Below are 18,193 nucleotides of genomic sequence, written 5' to 3'. Positions count from 1 at the left end.
GACTAAATATACAAAGTAACTCTTGCAGCTGGTTCGCATTAACTCTGAGGCTGGTCACGCAAACCCACAACTACACCAATTCCTTCTCTGTCCACAATAAAGTTATTCAATTGTTTGGGTTAAAAAAAAAAGGTCGTTCTTAAATTGGAAGAAAATACAACACTAAAACAGGAAATTTCAAAATAAATGTGGCTCCCAAAGCCAATACTCTTGGTCTGAGAGTCAAATATTCTTTCTACGCCTCAGCGTAGCTTATGACAAATTAGGAAATATACGAATATTTGAACCCCAAAACTGCTCATTTAAATGTCAAAAATATAACTTCAAGACATAATCCCTATCATGTTCCAAGGCGAATGTCACTAGGAGTGTGATTCTAGCTGTTTTAGGGCCCTTTTACTAAGCCAAATAAGTGTCTACGCATGCCCAATGTGCGCCAAAATGGAGTTACCGCCCAGCTACCGCGTGGATCTTGGGGTAATTTCATTTTTGGCACGCATCCAATATGTGCATCCTAAAAATTTTATTTTGGGGCGTGCGTCAAGTGGCATTTGACACGTGTAGGTCATTACCGCCCAGTTACCATGTGAGACTTTACTGCTAGGTCAATGGCTGGCGATAAGATCTCAGACCCAAAATGGACGCGCCACAATTTTCATTTTGCCGCACGTCCATTTTCGGCAAAAATTTTTAAAAGGCGTTTTTTACAGGTGTGCTGAAAAATGATTCTGCGCCTGCCCAAAACACGTGTCTACACTACCGCAGGCCATTTTTCAGCGTGCCTTTATAACCTCCAAGAAGCTTTCCAGAAAGGTTGTTAAATCTAACAAACAGGGCAGGCGGCACCGTGGCACTTTCCTTTCATCCCTCCAACACAGTCCAACATGACACCTTGTCCAAGTCGAAAAGTGGAATTTACTATGGTCTCAGCATTCATTTACTTACATATATGAAGACATTTACAGTACCATGTAAATAATATACATGCATACAGTCAAAAATATCTAGCAATCAAATACATCTGTCTAGAGTATTTTGGCCAGGGTGTCTAGCCTTCTGAGTCACACAGCTCTACTGAGTTCCGCCTTACTCATGAGGCACTTTCATGCTCAGTCTGATGCATGTACCGTTGACATGCCAATGCACTACTATAACATCATTGATGAGGGGTTGCCATAAATGCCTCCCCATCCCGTCTAAGTCTGAGGTAGGCACCATCGACATTCAGTTACGCTGGCACTGGTTCTCTTCCGTACAAGAGAGGGACTGCCCCTGGTTTTGACATCACCCATGCTACTAATAGCATATGACAAAACAACTCATGTTTGACCACTATTTCAGCTTGAATTGGTCCGCCACATATTGCTGTGTGCTCAATTAGGCTAGGACCCACCACCACAGACCAGGTCAGGGAAACCTCCCTAGCGTCAGCCATCCCTTGACTTGTGTACTCAAAAAAGTCCAGAGCTACTGATCTGCTCCCCAGTTAAGTGTCAGTGTCACTTAACTACAGTCTTGACTCGTGCAAGGTCCAGCCTCGCTGTACTATATCCTTAACTCATATAAAAGTAAGCTGTACTCACAAAGCTGTAAGCCCAGTTAAGGTTCAGCTGTGCCGTACATATGGTTGAGCGTAAATATACCCTTTCTTTTTTAGGTAAGCATCACCAGGAAGGTCTCCATATAAATTGAACAGCCTCACTTATAGATAGCTGTGCCTTGGATATATAGCAACTATCTTTGTATACATTACCTTGTCTGTAGATCAACCAGTGCTATTTTGTACACAGCATTGCCAAGAAGTAATCTGCAGAAAAGCTTGCGCATGTATGCTTATGGCTGCACCTGGTCATGTCCCAGTAATTTGTCTCTATATTGCTGCCACCTGGTTATATATATATATATATATATATATATATATATATATATATATATATGTCTGCTACCTGGGTAGGTCCCAAGTATTTCTATATATGTGTATATGGTCACACTTCACCTTGACCACGGATGGCAACAAGTAACTAATGTTCTAGAATTATTAAGCAACACTGGAAATGCACATTTAGATAATCTTACTTATTTTGGTAAGTGAACTTGTATCTGGGATAAAAGTACTCCAGCTGTGAGTGTACTCATGAGGGTACCGTGAACTGGGCCTATTGGTGTTCATGTAAGTAGATTCCCAAATGGTATGCATATTTCAATTACCTACTCTAAACAGATATTAGAATGCACCAGAATGCATCCTGAATGGGGTGCAAGACAGTTCAGCACCCCTTCCTTATTAAATAGGACTTGTGTACTATGCACATCTGAAAATGGCCTATTGGTCCTAAGACCAACAACCATGTGGAAAACCCAAGTACGGAGTATATGTAGTCTATGTGGCTTTCTAACCGGCGAAGGAAATATTGCAATTACCACTGTGGGGACTTGTGGCCGTAAATACTGAAGGAAAAGAGACCAGAAATAAACAAATGTGTTAAATACTCCTCTCCCTATTCTGCATATTATATTAGGTATGAGCGTGCTCATTGAAACCTCTGATTAATGTCACTCGCTATAACTCCCTCCTATAGTAGAGTCCCAGAATGGTATGTGGAATTTGATTACCTACTGTGTATAGCAATCAGAACGTTCGTGCAAGCCAGTTCATCACCCCATTCCTTATTAATGAGGAAGCACAGGACTTGTTTACTATTCATATCTGGCAAGGACCTAATGGTCCAGAGAATCACAACAGTGTTGAAAACCCTAACACGTTAGCCTATGCAGTTATGAACCCACGAAGAAAATATTACAGCTACCACTGCGACTATGTCAATTACTTAACAGCATGAATACAGTGCTCGCTGCCGCCTCCACCAATGTTGGGGATCACCTACCCTGTAGCATTCTATATTGAGAAAACCACTTGCTGTGTCACCTCGAATGAAATTGGTTGGCAGAACCAAACGGGCCAGTAGTCAAGTGGGGTGTAACAGAACAAAAAGTAATCTCAAGTATACTCTTTATCTAGCGTGTCCTGCACATGCAGGAGTGGAACGTGCAGGAATTATATTCCATGCCTGGGATTGTAAGAATGTCCCTAGTAGTGTGCAACGGTATCTTTAATAAAACTGCAGCAGCATGTGCAAATGCTGAGTGATTTTAGCTTTAATTTGTAATGGCCAATGCTTATTACCAACAAGAAGCACAACAATGGATGCAGTATGCACATCAGTGCTTTTCTTGTAAGAAGCATAGTTTATGCAACTACCCATTGAGGAACACCATCTTCTGCCTTGATGGATGCACAAAAATGTAATGCGTACTGGATTAAGAACTAGATATCCTGAGGTGCATGAGGTGTAATCCAGTAGTTGTAATATGCTGTGCTGATGTCACTACTATTACCCTTATTCAATGTATATTGCTGAAATGAAAACACACAATAAAAGTGATCAATGTCAGGAACCAGTTGGTAATTAATTTATGAAAACAATGAGGGTTTCTTAAGCCCTTGAGATCAAAGCCTATGCCTTGAGGTAAACACAACAGTAAACCACTTGGACCTGAAATCCTTCCTATACCCTAACGTGAGCACTTAGAGCCACTGTCTAATGAAATGCTGAGCTGTAATTATTACTACCCCCATCGGTGTATGCCAGTAACCTAGTAGGGGTTACTTTCTTTCCGAGCACTCTACCAAAACCCACATCCATACCCTTGTCACCTCTCGTTTGGACTACTGCAATCTGCTTCTTGCTAGCCTCTCACTTAGTCACCTCTCCCCTCTCCAGTCGGTTCAAAACTCTGCTGCCCGTCTCGTCTTCCACCAGGGTCGCTTTACTCATACTACCCCCCTCTCCTCAAGTCGCTTCACTGGCTCCCTATCCGTTTTCGCATCCTGTTCAAACTTCTTCTACTGACCTATAAATGTACTCACTCTGCTGCTCCCCAGTATCTTTCCACACTCGTCCTCCCATACACCCCTTCCCGTGCACTCCGTTCCATGGATAAATCCTTCTTATCTGTTCCCTTCGCCACTACTGCCAACTCCAGACTTCGCTCCTTCTGTCTCGCTGCACCCTACGCCTGGAATAGACTTCCTGAGCCCCTACGTCTTGCCCCATCCTTGACCATCTTTAAATCTAAATTGAAAGCCCACCTCTTTAACATTGATTTTGACTTGTAACCATTCGACCCACCTATCCTCCTCTCCTCTTTCCTCTACACATTAATTGATTTGCTTGCTTTATTTTTGTCTATTAGATAGTAAGCTCTTTGAGCAGGGACTGTCTTTCTTCTATGTTTGTGCAGCACTGCGTATGCTTTGTAGCGCTATAGAAATGCTAAATAGTAGTAAATAGTAGTAGTAGAATTTGACCCAGTAATGATAGCAGTCCACACTGACAACACAATAAGGCTCCGTAAGCCCTTTAGATCATACCCTATGTGTAGTCCTCAAGTAACGACCAGCCAGTGTACTGGAAACCTGATCTGGTGAGCAAATACCTTGGTGAATGACCCCATCCACCTATGTGTAACAAATTTGTCCGGACTTATGATTCCATATACTCCTTGGAGCCTCTCTTACTGCCACTGGAATTAGCTAACTCCATAGTGTATTGTTACTTTTAAAAATCAGCCACGAATGCAGGTTAGCCTGTGTTGTACTGATGTGAATGCAATAAAACCTCCATGTAAAGCTTAGACCGACATAAGGTTTGCAAAGAAAACCTGGTATAGAAAATTGTTCATCAAAAGGTAGGCATGACTCCTGCCCAGAGGCCATGCAATCACCAAACCAAAAGAAAACAAAACTTTCATGAGTGACCCTTACATGGATACACCTAAGGATGCAGTTGTGTTGGGGAATTAATCAGTGTGTGAATAAAAACTAAGGTGGTTGTTTACTAAAGTTTAGCTCAAGTTATCCGCAGCAGGGCCCATAGGAATAAAATGGGCCCTGCTGCAGATAACTCAAGCTAAGCTTTAGTAAACCTGGGGGGTAAATGTAGATGCAAGCAAGCTACAATGTGCTGCTTTGAAGAGCACATATGATGGCCAGATTCATTCATATCAACTGTAACATGGACCTGACTGAGAGCAGGCTGAAAAGTATCTGTTATTTTACCCATGGGACCCCTTTGTTCTTCCTGTAAATAATCAATATAAAAAGAAGAAGGAAAAAACTCCACATGTGGGGCAAACCAAAAGTAAAAGAAAAAAGTGGAGCCAGCCAATGAAGATTGAAACCAGATAATTGTTTATTGTACTTAGTGGGTTAAAACAAGAGTCACCCGACACAACTCTGATTCGGCACACTATCATGCTCATTTTCGAAAGAGAAGGACGCCCATATTTCGACACAAATCGCAAGATGGGCGTCCTTCTCACAGGGTCGCCCAAATTGGCATAATCAAAAGCCAATTTTGGGTGTCCCCAATTGCTTTCCATCACAGGGACGACCAAAGTTCACGGGGGCGTGTCAGAGGCGTAGCGAAGACGGGACTTGGGCGTGCTTAACACATGGGCGTCCTCGACCCATAATGGAAAAAAAAGGGTGCCCCTGACTAGCACTTTGGTAGTGGTGTACAGTTGTGGGGAGTGGGTTTTGGGGGGCTCAGCACACAAGGTAAAGGAGCTATGTACATGGGAGCAATTTCTGAAGTCCACTGCAGTGCCCCCTAGGGTGCCCGGTGGGTGTCCTAGCATGTCAAGGGGACCAGTGGACTATGAATGCTGGCTCCTCCCATGACCAAAGGGCTTGCATTTGGTCATTTCCGAGATGGGCGTCCTTGGTTTCCATTATCGCCAAAAATCAGAAACAACCAAGTCTAGGGACGACCATCTCTAAGGACGACCTAAACTTCAGGATTTGGGCGTCCCCGACCGTATTATCGAAACGAAAGATGGATGTCCATCTTGTTTCGATAATACCTGTTTCCCCGCCCCTCCACCGGGACGTTTTGTGAGGACATCCTCAGCAAATCTTGGGCATCCCTTTCGATTATGCTCCTCCATGTGTCTGCCTCAGGGGCAGATAATTCTAAAATCATAAAATAAAATAAATATATGATAAAATATCTTAATCATAAGAAACATAAAAAACTGGAAACACATCTAAAAACAGACATATTAAAACTACAAGGATATAAACAAAAAGGCATAGATCGAGGTTTCTGTGTTTGTACTTTCTTGTAAACTGACTCAGAGTAATGGTATTACATTTTGAGAAAAATAAAACAATTTATATAATCCCATTGCTGCTATATGTAATACAATATAGAAAGTTCTTATATGATTTACAAAGAGAGATGATAGAATATATATAAGTGCATCCAAAAAAACGATAATCTAATAGAAATAGCATACCTTGTTGAAAAATGTCAGATGTTAAGAAATGAAGAGAAAAACTGGCTCTGTATTCAATAATTCCTTGAAATTCTTACAGAAACCAAAGAGAAAAAAATAAATCACAACCTAAACTAAATGTTTGTCTTATAAAACAAACTTATTGTGCAAAAAATATATATATGTGAATAAAAATTCAAATTGTGCCCAGTTGTTTTTGGTGTTTTACTGCAACTTGAAGACTCGAGATATGTAAAAACACCAATGCCACCATCATAGCACTACCTACCTTGCTCCCTACCTTGCTTTTAGATTAGTTCCCCTGAAGACGCCAATACATTGGTGAAACATGGTCCATGTCAGGAACCATGAACATTGAATAATGGATATCGCATTTATGAAACCACAAACTTGCACAAAACTCAGTGAGTGAGAATGCACTGAAGAATATAAAATGTCAAAAATGAAACAATTCAAAATGATGCAAACAGGCAGCTATGCAGTGAGGTAAGTATCTTATGGCAGCAAAATCAACAATATAAAAATGAGATCCAAAACAGCTACATACTTTGTAAATGATCAAGGTCTAAACGCTGCCGATAAGGCAGTAAATAAAGTGTGTGTCACCTGACTATGCTAAAGTAAAAAAGTGGAAAAGTGATCCGATATATCTAAAATATCACTTGAAAATAAACTGTATATTGGTCATGGTATACATCACAAACGTATCTTGAACATGAAAAGAAAGAGCATAAATAGTGTAATTTCTACATTAAAACCAAAGAAGTTGTCCGATAAAAATGAAGATATAAGGTAGCCTAATCAGCACATATTAATAACGAAGGGAGACATTGATATGAGAATTTTATGAATAAAGGAACATCGACAGGCAATATGTAAAAAGCCATTGATACTGGACAAACTGAATATTATGTATCACCCGAATGAAGTAGCATATATTAAATACATTAAAAGCTTTTCAGTTGTAGAAATACAACATCTGAGGCTAAATGTATAATAAATAGTCCAGAAATCTAAGTGCTACTGAGATATTTATCAAGAGTGAAAATAAAACAAAAACACGGACAGTTGCTTGTAAGGCGATGTCATTTAAAAAAAAAAAGTAACGTAAACAGTGCTTGCTGTATGAATAAAAGAATATAAAATTATAAGTCAAAGCAACTATGTTGTGAAATAAAACAGATTCGACAAAACTTAAAATACCAAAAATTCAACGCAAAGATGGATATGAGTAATTTGTTGATATGCTGATCAATTGGACAGAATGCATTGCATAGACTATTATGGATTATATCCTAAACCAAGGATTTAAAAAGTGTGAATTGAATGTAAAGCGCTAGTAAGCATATGTCATCAACAACAGGCACATATAAAAAGACATGTATGAAAGGGGGGAAACATCCTTTCAGGGATGAATCACTTAACCAAAATCATGTAATGCTGGTTCTAATAATCTGCATTGTTTGTTAACAGGGAAGAAATTTCAATTTAATAATTATCCTTGAATAACAACCTCTTATTTCCTTGTATTACCCATGAAAATGATAATGACCTCAACTAACAGCCTTGAAATCTGGTAGTATTATGACACAATATTGAACACAAGAGTTTATAACAGCTGACCATTCCACTATCCATGAAAAACAGACACCAAGGCCATAAAGGCTACTTAGAATAGGTCAATCTATTCAGTCTCAAAGAATTTTTTATTTATTTTTTGTTACATTTGTACCCTGCACTTTCCCACTCATGGCAGGCTCTGTGCAGCGGGCAATGGAGGGTTAAGTGACTTGCCCAGAGTCACAAGGAGCTGCCTGTGCCGGGAATCAAACTCAGTTCCTCAGGACCAAAGTCCACCACCCTAACCACTAGGCCACTCCTCCACTCAATTAAACCTGGGTCCTTCATTTATAACTGGGATGGCAATGAATGCATCAAGACTGGTTCAAGCTGGTGCTACCTAAGAAATGGGAAAACAAATGAGCTGGACATTTGTTCATAGAGATTGTACGACCTAGAGGTGCCACCCACAACAGCTGTCCTCTGAGCAACCTAGGCACATTCCAGGTAATGGACTAGTCAGTACCTGGTGCTTCATCTGAGGAAATACCTAGGAGACCATCAAAGGGGGCCTTTTGCACTTGGGCCGATGTCCGGGAGCACATCACCGAAGCTATTTTTGTGTCTGAAAAAAACATTACTATAAGCTGTAGGAGTATTTACCTGAGATCTCACCTTTGCTGGTCTTGGCCTATACAGCCATTAACAATATGGATTACAGCTTGTGGCCTGTACCAGCTACGTCAAAGGAACATTACTGCTGAGCATAGCAAGATGATTTCATCCAAGGACACATTCTGTGTTGCAAACTGGCTGCTATCTCCTGGGAAGATTGGAGGAGAGAGTCATACATGGCTCCAGGACTATCTGAGCAGACGGGGAGGTTTGCTTGTTAGAACAAAGGCTTGCTTCTTGACCATGAAGCTGGCTGGACATGATTACACCATCTGTGATTGGCCCACAGATCACCTGACCGTGGGATACCAAAAGTTTGGACTGAAGAAAGAAGAAGGTAGACGACCGGAAGACTGGCAGGTGGATAGAAGGCTCGTAAGAGCAAGAGACTGTTTGTCCTAAACACCAGTGAACTGCACACCTTGTAACAAATTCACAAGGTTCGCTTAGCTACAGTTTATGGCCTTACTTATGACTGTGGAATCTGTGTCCAGAAGACAGATCTCGGACTTAATCCCTTGACCCAGAGACTCGCTGAGAATTCAGCTCGAGTCTAAGAAGAGGATTCCGTTTCTACCATTGGAAGTCTGCTACAGACTGCAGGGTGAGATAAGATTTACTTCCTATGGTATGGGGATAATTAGTTCTTTGCTTTGTCTGTGACAGATGGGTTTTATGTCATGGCTTATGGTCTATGAATTTAGCTGCTAACGGTATTTTGCATAAGATGTGTGGTGCAACTTCTAATGCTAATCATTAGGATATCAGTTTTATGATTGGTTGTATAATCACTCATTTAGTTAGTCCATTAGGATAATCATATTTCACTATCTATTTTGGTGATAATCTATTTTTATAGCAAGTATTTTGTATTTTGCTTGGCATTTTGCTGAAGAACTACTTATATATATTTCTTTACTTAATACATAATAATATAATCCATCTGTGGCATTGTTCCTTTTTCCAGCACAGCTAGCTTGTCATTGGGATACTAAAGAGGTACGCTCCCCTAGACAGGAGTCCAGAATAATTGCTATTTAGTAGTGTTCTGACAGCTAAGTACCTCTGGATACCTACAAAGCGCATAACATAATTGGAAACTTCTTTGGGCCCTAATACGTCATATTGTACCAACATAGTAAGTGACTGCAGACAAGACCAGAACTGTCCCTCCAGTCTGCCTCAATTACTCAATATGTTGAGAAAAGACCCGAAGCCATTAACAACTCTCGGGAATGTAAGGGAAAAAACAGTAATATGTGGAGAGCCTTGTATACCAATGCCTGTGATATGGGAAACAAATGGCTGGATCCAGAGGCAGTAATGGTAGAAGCCACTTTGAATTTAGTGGTGGTCACGGAGACGTGGTTCACGGAGAACCATGATCTTTCTTGGGCGTTTCTGGGACGTAAAACCACAGAAGAACTTACCTGAATTTCCATAGGAGCCCTTGTACTGCCATATCTATGACCCAGGCCATACTAGCCAGCCTAGCATCTGCCTTGGTTTTTCCACACCATTGCAACACTACTTTCCGTGTAAAACACAAAAAAACAGGTTAATAATTACTTATGCAGGTTGTTAATTAATTAATCATATGGCACCCATTAAGAATAAAACCTACTGTTGATCTGACTTCACAATAGGAGACACATGCTGAATATGGTTACCAATAATTAGGATGTTTATTTATTTTATTTTATTTGTATCCCACATTTTCCCACCTTTTTGCAGGCTCAATGTGGCTTACATGTACCGTAAACGGTGTTGGCTGATTCCAGTATGAACAAATACAAGGTATGAACAGTTGCATCGAATACACAATGTGTAAGCTGAAAGTATGCCATGCGACCCAGGAATAGAGGTTGCATATCCAAAATCACCCTATTTCTTCTTTTGTGTTGTTCCGCCCAGGGTCATAGCTTACCTCCACTAGTTGCAACACAAGAAGTAATTTCCTACCCCCCACAACCAAGCCAGATGCTAATGGCAACACATCCTTTTAAAAGCTGTGTCTGACATCAAAATATTGACACTGTGAAAAAAGTTCAGTCTTGTCCTCAGCACACCACTCGGCACACCCAAATTGAAAGTGGCTGGTGCCAGAGGGCCCCCCAGCACAAATCCTCGGGATCTCCAGAGACCTGAAGGCCCAATATGGGCAGACTACCGGTGGCCCAATTCAGCCTGCGTACCAACCCAGGCTCCAGCAGCAGAGAAAAGTCGAAAGATAAGGGGCCCATTTTAAGTATCATGCCCCACATGTCACCAGTGGCCAAGGCCAACTAGCATGCCATTGCAGGCCCACAGGAGAGGACTGATTTCAGCGGGCATGCCCAGGAGACTATAGAGATCCTCAGGAGCAGGGGCCAGACAAGGCCATTAATGAGTCAAGCTGACCCCAGGAAGGTTGTGAGCATAGGGATGGTGTTTGAACCTCTCAGCACAGAGAAATGTGGTGAGCTGTTGAACTGCTAAAGCAGCAGGGCAAAATGGTGATTTCTACTCTTGCTGCCTCCACTAGCCATTCCTTTTCCTGTCTCCTGGACCTCCCCCTTCTGTTCCTGCCTCCTCCCCCCGTCTTTCCTAACTCACCTCTCCCCTCTTTATATCTAACCTACCCACTCCTACCTGCTTGTCCTCCTCCCCCCAAGACCTCTTTTTTTGCCATGCTGGGCCACTGCCCATTTGTGTGGCTGCCTGCCTAAACATCTGGGTCAGCTTTCTTCTGGCCTCTCACCCTTTACACCAACAGGAGTAGAACTACCAGGTTTTCCTTCCAAAGTCAAATATTGAGTTCTTACTAATGGAGGAATAGTTTCAGATGGTGTTTGCAGAACATCTTGAAAATATCTCCACACCATTTCCATAGGTGAAATAAGGAAAATTTAAAAACCTCAGATTGGTTTTCCATGTACTCTAACTTCCTATTAAGGATCTTTCCTTTATTAGTGTTAGCTCTAGTTGTTTCACTTCAGCCAGTTCTGCCTGTTTCTTCAGTTGTTTCCCCTATGAGGTTAACAAATCTCCTTGTTTCTCCACCCTGGAAGAGATAGTCCCATAATCCAACTTAATTTCTAACATTGCCTATTTTAGGTTGGTGTCAATGGCTCTGAAAGTCTACCAAAGAGTATCCAAAGTCACTATAGCCAGTTTCTTAACCTCCCCTAGCTCCAGTATGTTACTTTCAGAAGGAACGTCCTCCAGCTTCTCGCAGACCAGATCTCTCCACTGCCAAACAGGCTCCATTAGGCTCCAACTCTGCAATCCCTCCTTGAAAAGTGTTCCCTGAAACCACTTTGGAAGGGGAACCTTCGCCCATAGGTACTGTGAGCTCACTTCTGGGTTGCAGGGGGGGGGGGGGGGGATTGGCCTCTGTTCCGGGATCAGCAAGACCTGATCCAAGCTAAGGTCTGCCAAATCCCTCGGCAGTCCTCCCGTAGCAGGGGCCATTGTTTCAGCATGGCGCGTCACTGTTCCTGCCAGAGCAGTGTGAATTAGACTCCACGGAGCTCCCAAGGCTGGAGGAAAAATCCTTGGAGCTCCTTTCCGTTTTCCCATACTGAAAATCAGCTGAGTCCGATGAAAGCGTCAACCAGTTTCAATGTTAAGGAAGGAGCAACGCGTTCAAGCGTCTGCTCCCGATGCCATCTTGATCCATCAGTTCATCTTTTCCAGCTGGGCATATTAGTTTTATGGATTCAGTGCAATTGAACATGAGTGGAGTTTTAACATTTGATTTTTGGAAGTGTTTTATGCCTGTGATGAGAATTGACTTTTTGTTAAGTCCTGCCACCTTGTAAGTTTAAAAGGGTGGAGGTGAGGGCAGGGGCGTAGCCAGACACTCAATTTTGGGTGGGCCTGGGCCCAAGGTGGGTGGGCAGAAGAACCTCGCCCTGTCCCACAGGTGATTTGGTCTCTCCTTCTCTCGCCTGCATGCCATATGGTCTCTCAAACATCCCCCCTCTCCCGTATACCTTTTAAATAGCAGATTTTCACCAGCAGCGAGCAGCAACTAATACACACTGCTTGTGTTGGTCCCACACCCTTCCCTCTGATGCAACTTCCTGTTTCTGCCTAGGCAGAAATACATCAGAGGGAAGGCTGTGGGGCCGGTGCAAGCAGTATGTATGTCACTGCTCAGTGCAGGCGAAGATCTGCTACTTACAAGGTATACAGGAGGGACACTTGTTGGGAGTTTTCAGCTGGGTGGGCTTGGGGATCCCTGCCAGCCACATCATAGGTATGCTGCTACTGGGTGGGCCTGAACCCAAAGTGGGTGGGCCTGGGCCCACCCAAGCCCACCCTTGGCTACGCGACTGGGTGAGGGTACTGAGGCTTTTTCCCTTCCAAATTTATTGTACTCCACAAGTGGTTTATTGATTGTTAAGTACTTCAAGCTGATGTTTTGAAAGAGTTTTTTTTGAGTGAATGTGTGTTAAAAGCAAAGACAAAATCAGTCATCTGTTTTGTATATGAAGCATGGTGTACACTGAAACATATCAACGTACACAGAACATTCACCATTCAGCTGGTGGCAGTCAGCATTTTTTTTTTAATGTTGTTCTGGGGAGTTGGAAGGGAGAGGTGTCAGTGCTATTTTTTTTGGGGGGGGGGGGGGAGTCAGGAGGGAGGGAGACTGGAACAGGGGGGCCTGAAAGGGGGGAGATATTTGATCGGCGGCCTTGAAGTTATGCAGGTACCAGCCAATATTCAGTGCCAGCACTCGCATAACTAAGTGGTGAAAGTTAGGACTGCTTTATATGCAGTCCTATCTGGCTTCTAAGTTACGCTGGTACCAGCACCAAATATGATCCATGTCCACCTAACTGTTGGCACCTCCTCGACTCTGCTGTTGGACCACCCAGACTCTTCCTAGACTTGACATCTGCAGTCTCTGGGGATATCCTGTGGCACTGAACGGTTAAGAGACACTAAATATTTGCAGATAGCCCACAGAGCATGATTTAAGCAAGCAGAAGCCACTCCTGCCAGCTTAATTATTTTGAATATCAATCCCTTCATTTTCTTTGAAAAGAGACAGTTTCCAGAAAAAAATATTTTCTATTTTTCTTACCTTTAAATATTTCACTAGTTTCTGAATTTGCCAGTATTCGGATGGCAAATCAGTGTTTGTTTCCTGATGCCATTCAGGCTGCTCTTCATCTTCCTCACTGTCTGTAGAGCTTTCACTAAATTCTTCAGACTTTCCAGAAGCTCTAAGAGCAGTAAAATGATAAACAGCAAAAAAATAAACACATAAATAAATAAAAAATAATTTTGAACAGAAACAGTTTTATTAATACTGTGCTTACAAGATATGGAACATGCCAATCTAAACCTCTTATATTAAGGCCCCTATTTACTAAGTTGATTATCTATTAATGCAGCATCCTAACAGCATACAGTAACTCTTGTGTTAAACACCTGGGACCCTGTTTACTAAGATGCGCTAGCATTTTTAGTGCACGCTAAATGCTAGAGTTGCCCATATGTTCCTATGGGCAACTTAGCGTTTAGCAAGTGCTATTAGCGCACACTAAAAATGCTAGCGCATCCTTAGCGCAGCTTAGTAAACAGGGCCCTTAATGTGGAAGGGGGCATGGAATGGTTGGGAAATGTCTCTTACAGTTGATGCATAGGTAGGGTTACCATATGTCCGGTTTTACCCAGACATGTCCTCTTTTTGAGGACATGGCCGGGCAACCGAGCGAGTTTTGCCAGCCTGCCGGTTTGTCCGGATTTCCGGACAAACAGGCAGGCTGGTGGACCTGGTGGTGTCCTATCCTCCACTCCCCTTACCCTACTATACTGCCCTGGTGGTTAGTGACCTCTTCGGGGCAGGAAAGTGCCCCTTCTTTCCTGCCCGGAGCACCCTGCATACTGTTCTTTGCTGACGGTCCTGGCGCCAATTCAAAATGGCTGCCGAGAGTTGAAGTCTCGCAAGGCCGCTTCAACTCTCGGTGGTCATTTTGAATTGGTGCCAGGACCGGATTCAGCAAGGAACAGTATTGCAGGCACTCCGGGCAAGAAAGAAGGGCTCTTTCCTGCCCCGAAGAGGTCACTAGACCACCAGGGCAGTATAGTAAGGTAAGGAGAGGGGAAAATAGGACACCCTTAGGGATGTGTGGATGTGTGACCGGGGGGAGGGGGGGTGAAAGGGGTGGGGCAGTATGTGACATGGGGTGGGATGGGGTATGAAATGGGGTGGGGAAGGGTGTGGCGGGGCGGGGCGGGGCATGTGTCCTCTTTTTTGGAGGGGAGCAAATATGCCTATTAACAGGTAGTGACCACCTGTTCACAAATAACATAATTTGCAAGAGTTAGAGCTGTACTGAACTGCATATTTTACTATTCAGCCGAATATCAAATACGAATAATGGACATTGAGCTTTAACATAACAAATAAAGAAGCAACGTGAAATCAGAGATCAAGTGTTTATTTCAGTATGATTTAAAATAATAGAGCCCTGGATTATTCATATTTGAATTGAGCCTGCCATGAGTGGGAAAGCGCGGGGTACAAATGTAAATAAAATAAAATAAATAAATAAATCACTATTCGGCCAAATACAAATAATGTATTCAAAGCAATCAAATCAATACTGGATACAAATAATGAGCACTGAGCTTTTAACATAACAAATAATAAAAGAAGCAACATGAAATCAGAGCTTTAAATGTTTATTTCAGTAGTATTCGGAGTATTCACATTCAAATTCAAATAGTTACTTGGCCAAATACGAATAATGTATTTGGGCATTCAGTTAATACACAGTAAAGAACGATTTCCATGTTAATTAAATGGCAAAGAGGGGCATTTTCGAACGGGGACGACCATCTCTAAGGGCGCCCATCTCTAAGGACGTTCCGGCGAAGGGGCGGGGAAACTAGCATTATCGAAACAAGATGTGCGTTCATCTTTTGTTTCGATAATATGGTCGGGGACGCCCAAATCTCAACATTTAGGTCGACCTTAGAGATGGTCGTCCCCGGTTTTCGGCCATAATGGAAACTGAGGACGCCCATCTCAAAAACGACCAAATCCAAGGCATTTGCTCATGGGAGGAGCCAGCATTCGTACTGCACTGGTCCCCCTCACATGCCAGGACACCACCCGAGCACCCTAGGGGGCACTGCAGTGGACTTCACAAATTGCTCCCAGGTGCATAGCTCCCTTACCTTCGGTGCTGAGCCCCCCAACCCCCCCATAACCCACTCCCCACAACTGTACACCACTACCATAGCCCTAAGGCGTGAAGGAGGGCACCTACATGTGGGTACAGTGGGTTTGTGGTGGGTTTTGAAGGGCTCACATTTACCACCACAAGTGTAACAGGTAGGGGGGGATGGGCCTGGGTCCGCCTGCCTGAAGTGCACTGCACCCACTAAAAACTGCTCCAGGGACCTGCATACTGCTGTGATGAAGCTGGGTATGACATTTGAGGCTGGCATAGAGGCTGGCAAAAAATGTTTAAAAAATTTTTTGGGGGTGGGAGGGGGTTAGTGACCACTGGGGGAATAAGGGGAGGTCATCCCCGATTCCCTCCGGTGGTTATCTGGTCAGTTCAGGCACCTTTTCGAGGCTTGGTCGTGAAAAAAGAGGGACCAAGTAAAGTTGGCCAAATGTCCGTCAGGGACGCCCTTCTTTTTTCCATTATCGGCCGAGGACGCCCATCTCTTAATCATGCCCCAGTCCCGCCTTTAGTACGGTGCTGAAGCCCCATGAACTTTGGTCGTCCCCGTGACGGAAAGCAGTTGAGGGCGCCCAAAATCGGCTTTCGATTATGCCGATTTGGGCGACCCTGAGAGAAGGACGCCCATCTCTCGATTTGTGTCGAAAGATGGGCGCCCTTCTCTTTCAAAAATTCCCCCGAAAATGTTAGAAATGACTCCAATAATTAATGCGGAGGTTTTGGCATTACCATGCATAAAGTTTGGTAACTAACACATGGTGCCTGCAAAACCTTCTGACCTTTAGTAACTAAGGAGCCCTTTTACTAAACTGTAGTAAAAAGTGGCCTTAGGGTCCCTTTTACAAAGCTGTGGTAAAAGGGGCCCTGCAGTAAAATCGATGTGTGGATTTGCCACATGCCGAGGCCCCCTTTTACCACAGTCATTTCCGGGGGGGGGGCCCTTTACCAGCTCCCACGCTAACATGGCAGTAACTGGACAGAACGTGAGGCTGCCCAATTACCAATGGGTAAGCCCCTGGTGCTCAAAAAATAAAACTATTTTTTCAGCGCCAGAAATGGTGTGTTTTGGGGGCATGCACTACTGCTGGGCTCCTGCGGTAGTGCCAGATTGGCAAACAGCAAAGCAGCATTACGTGTACTACCACTTTGTAAAGGGGGCCCTTAGTGTATGTCCTGAGTGCTAAAGCCATTTTACTGCAGGAGTAAAATTTTCAATTTTTTCGATTAAGGCCATACGCTAATGCTGACATTAATGCTCATCCAATTAAAAAAATTAACATGTAAGCCCTTACTGACACTTATTTTGTAGGTGTTAAGGGCTCACACGATAATCCCAAGCTAATTAGTTAGCATGCGGTAATGTAGCTGCACTAACTGATTAGCACAGAAATGCTCCCTCAACAATAAAATTAAAAATATTTTTTGAAAGCAGTTTATGTGTGCAGATCAGGAACACCGCAGGATGCCTTAGATTGTCCTACAGTAAGCCTTTTTATGCTGCAGTAAGCATTCGGTAGCACTTACCACAACTTATTAAAAGGATCCCTGGGAGCCTAAATGCTGAATCAACTTTTCAAATGCAATATAAATCCACATTCCTCATGCAATTTACTTTTCATAGCTAAGCTATTACTGTGATAGCTACTTTTCTATTTCCTTACAAACTGTAAGTGAACAACTATAAAGAGAGTAATTTTCAGCCTCAGCAGTGAATTTGCAGGTCCACAGAGTTTTCCATTGAAAATGCAGGTCAATAAAAAACATAGGTTTTGTATTTGCCTACATTGATTCTGTCTGCTTTGAAGCGTTTGCAAAGATCATGCATTAAGTCATGTGTGAGCAGTTTCTATTTGAAAATAAACTAGCAAGTCTCTGCAGTCCCGTGGTTAAAAAGTCCCTACAAGCGCTGTAGGGAGAACTGCCATCTAAATAACTAGAGAATATTCCTGGGAAATTCTGGGTACAGTTTTCTGGCTCTGTGAAAAAAACACTCGCTAACCTATGACACTTCTAATTTCAAGAGAATGATCTGAAAATTTTCATTTATATGGGTTTTTAGCGCACGCTAAATGCTAGAGACACTCATTCCTATGGGTGTCTCTAGCATTTAGCGTGCCCTTATTAGCGCTCGCTAAAAACACTAGCGTGCCTTTGTAAAAGGACCCCAAAGTGTTTGACACTCTTTTGCACATGCTGACATTTGAAACTTAAAAGTAGGCTGAAAATGTTCTGGTTCTATGTAATGCATACAGGAAATTTAAATAGGGAATGGAATTTGATAAACCACCTTTCTGTAGTTACAATCAAAGCAATTTACATATTATATGGGAAAATTAGGTTCTTACCTTGATAATTTTCTTTCCTTTAGTCACAGCAGATGAATCCATTAACTGATGGGTTGT

At 42.8% G+C, this 18,193-nt stretch overlaps 1 protein-coding gene across 1 annotated transcript in view; it reads right to left on the bottom strand.

Annotated features, from left to right (window-relative positions):
- ARMC4 (armadillo repeat containing 4) overlaps positions 1-18,193 on the bottom strand; it is a 445,023-nt gene that overhangs the window by 234,722 nt on the left and 192,108 nt on the right. The window contains 1 exon segment of the mRNA XM_030199274.1: positions 13,673-13,814. Coding sequence (XP_030055134.1) covers positions 13,673-13,814 — 142 coding nt within the window.

This window comes from Microcaecilia unicolor, chromosome 1 (assembly GCF_901765095.1).
Source record: "Microcaecilia unicolor chromosome 1, aMicUni1.1, whole genome shotgun sequence".
NCBI classification, from domain to species: Eukaryota; Metazoa; Chordata; class Amphibia; order Gymnophiona; family Siphonopidae; genus Microcaecilia; species Microcaecilia unicolor.
This window is presented reverse-complemented; position numbering and strand designations above follow the sequence as displayed.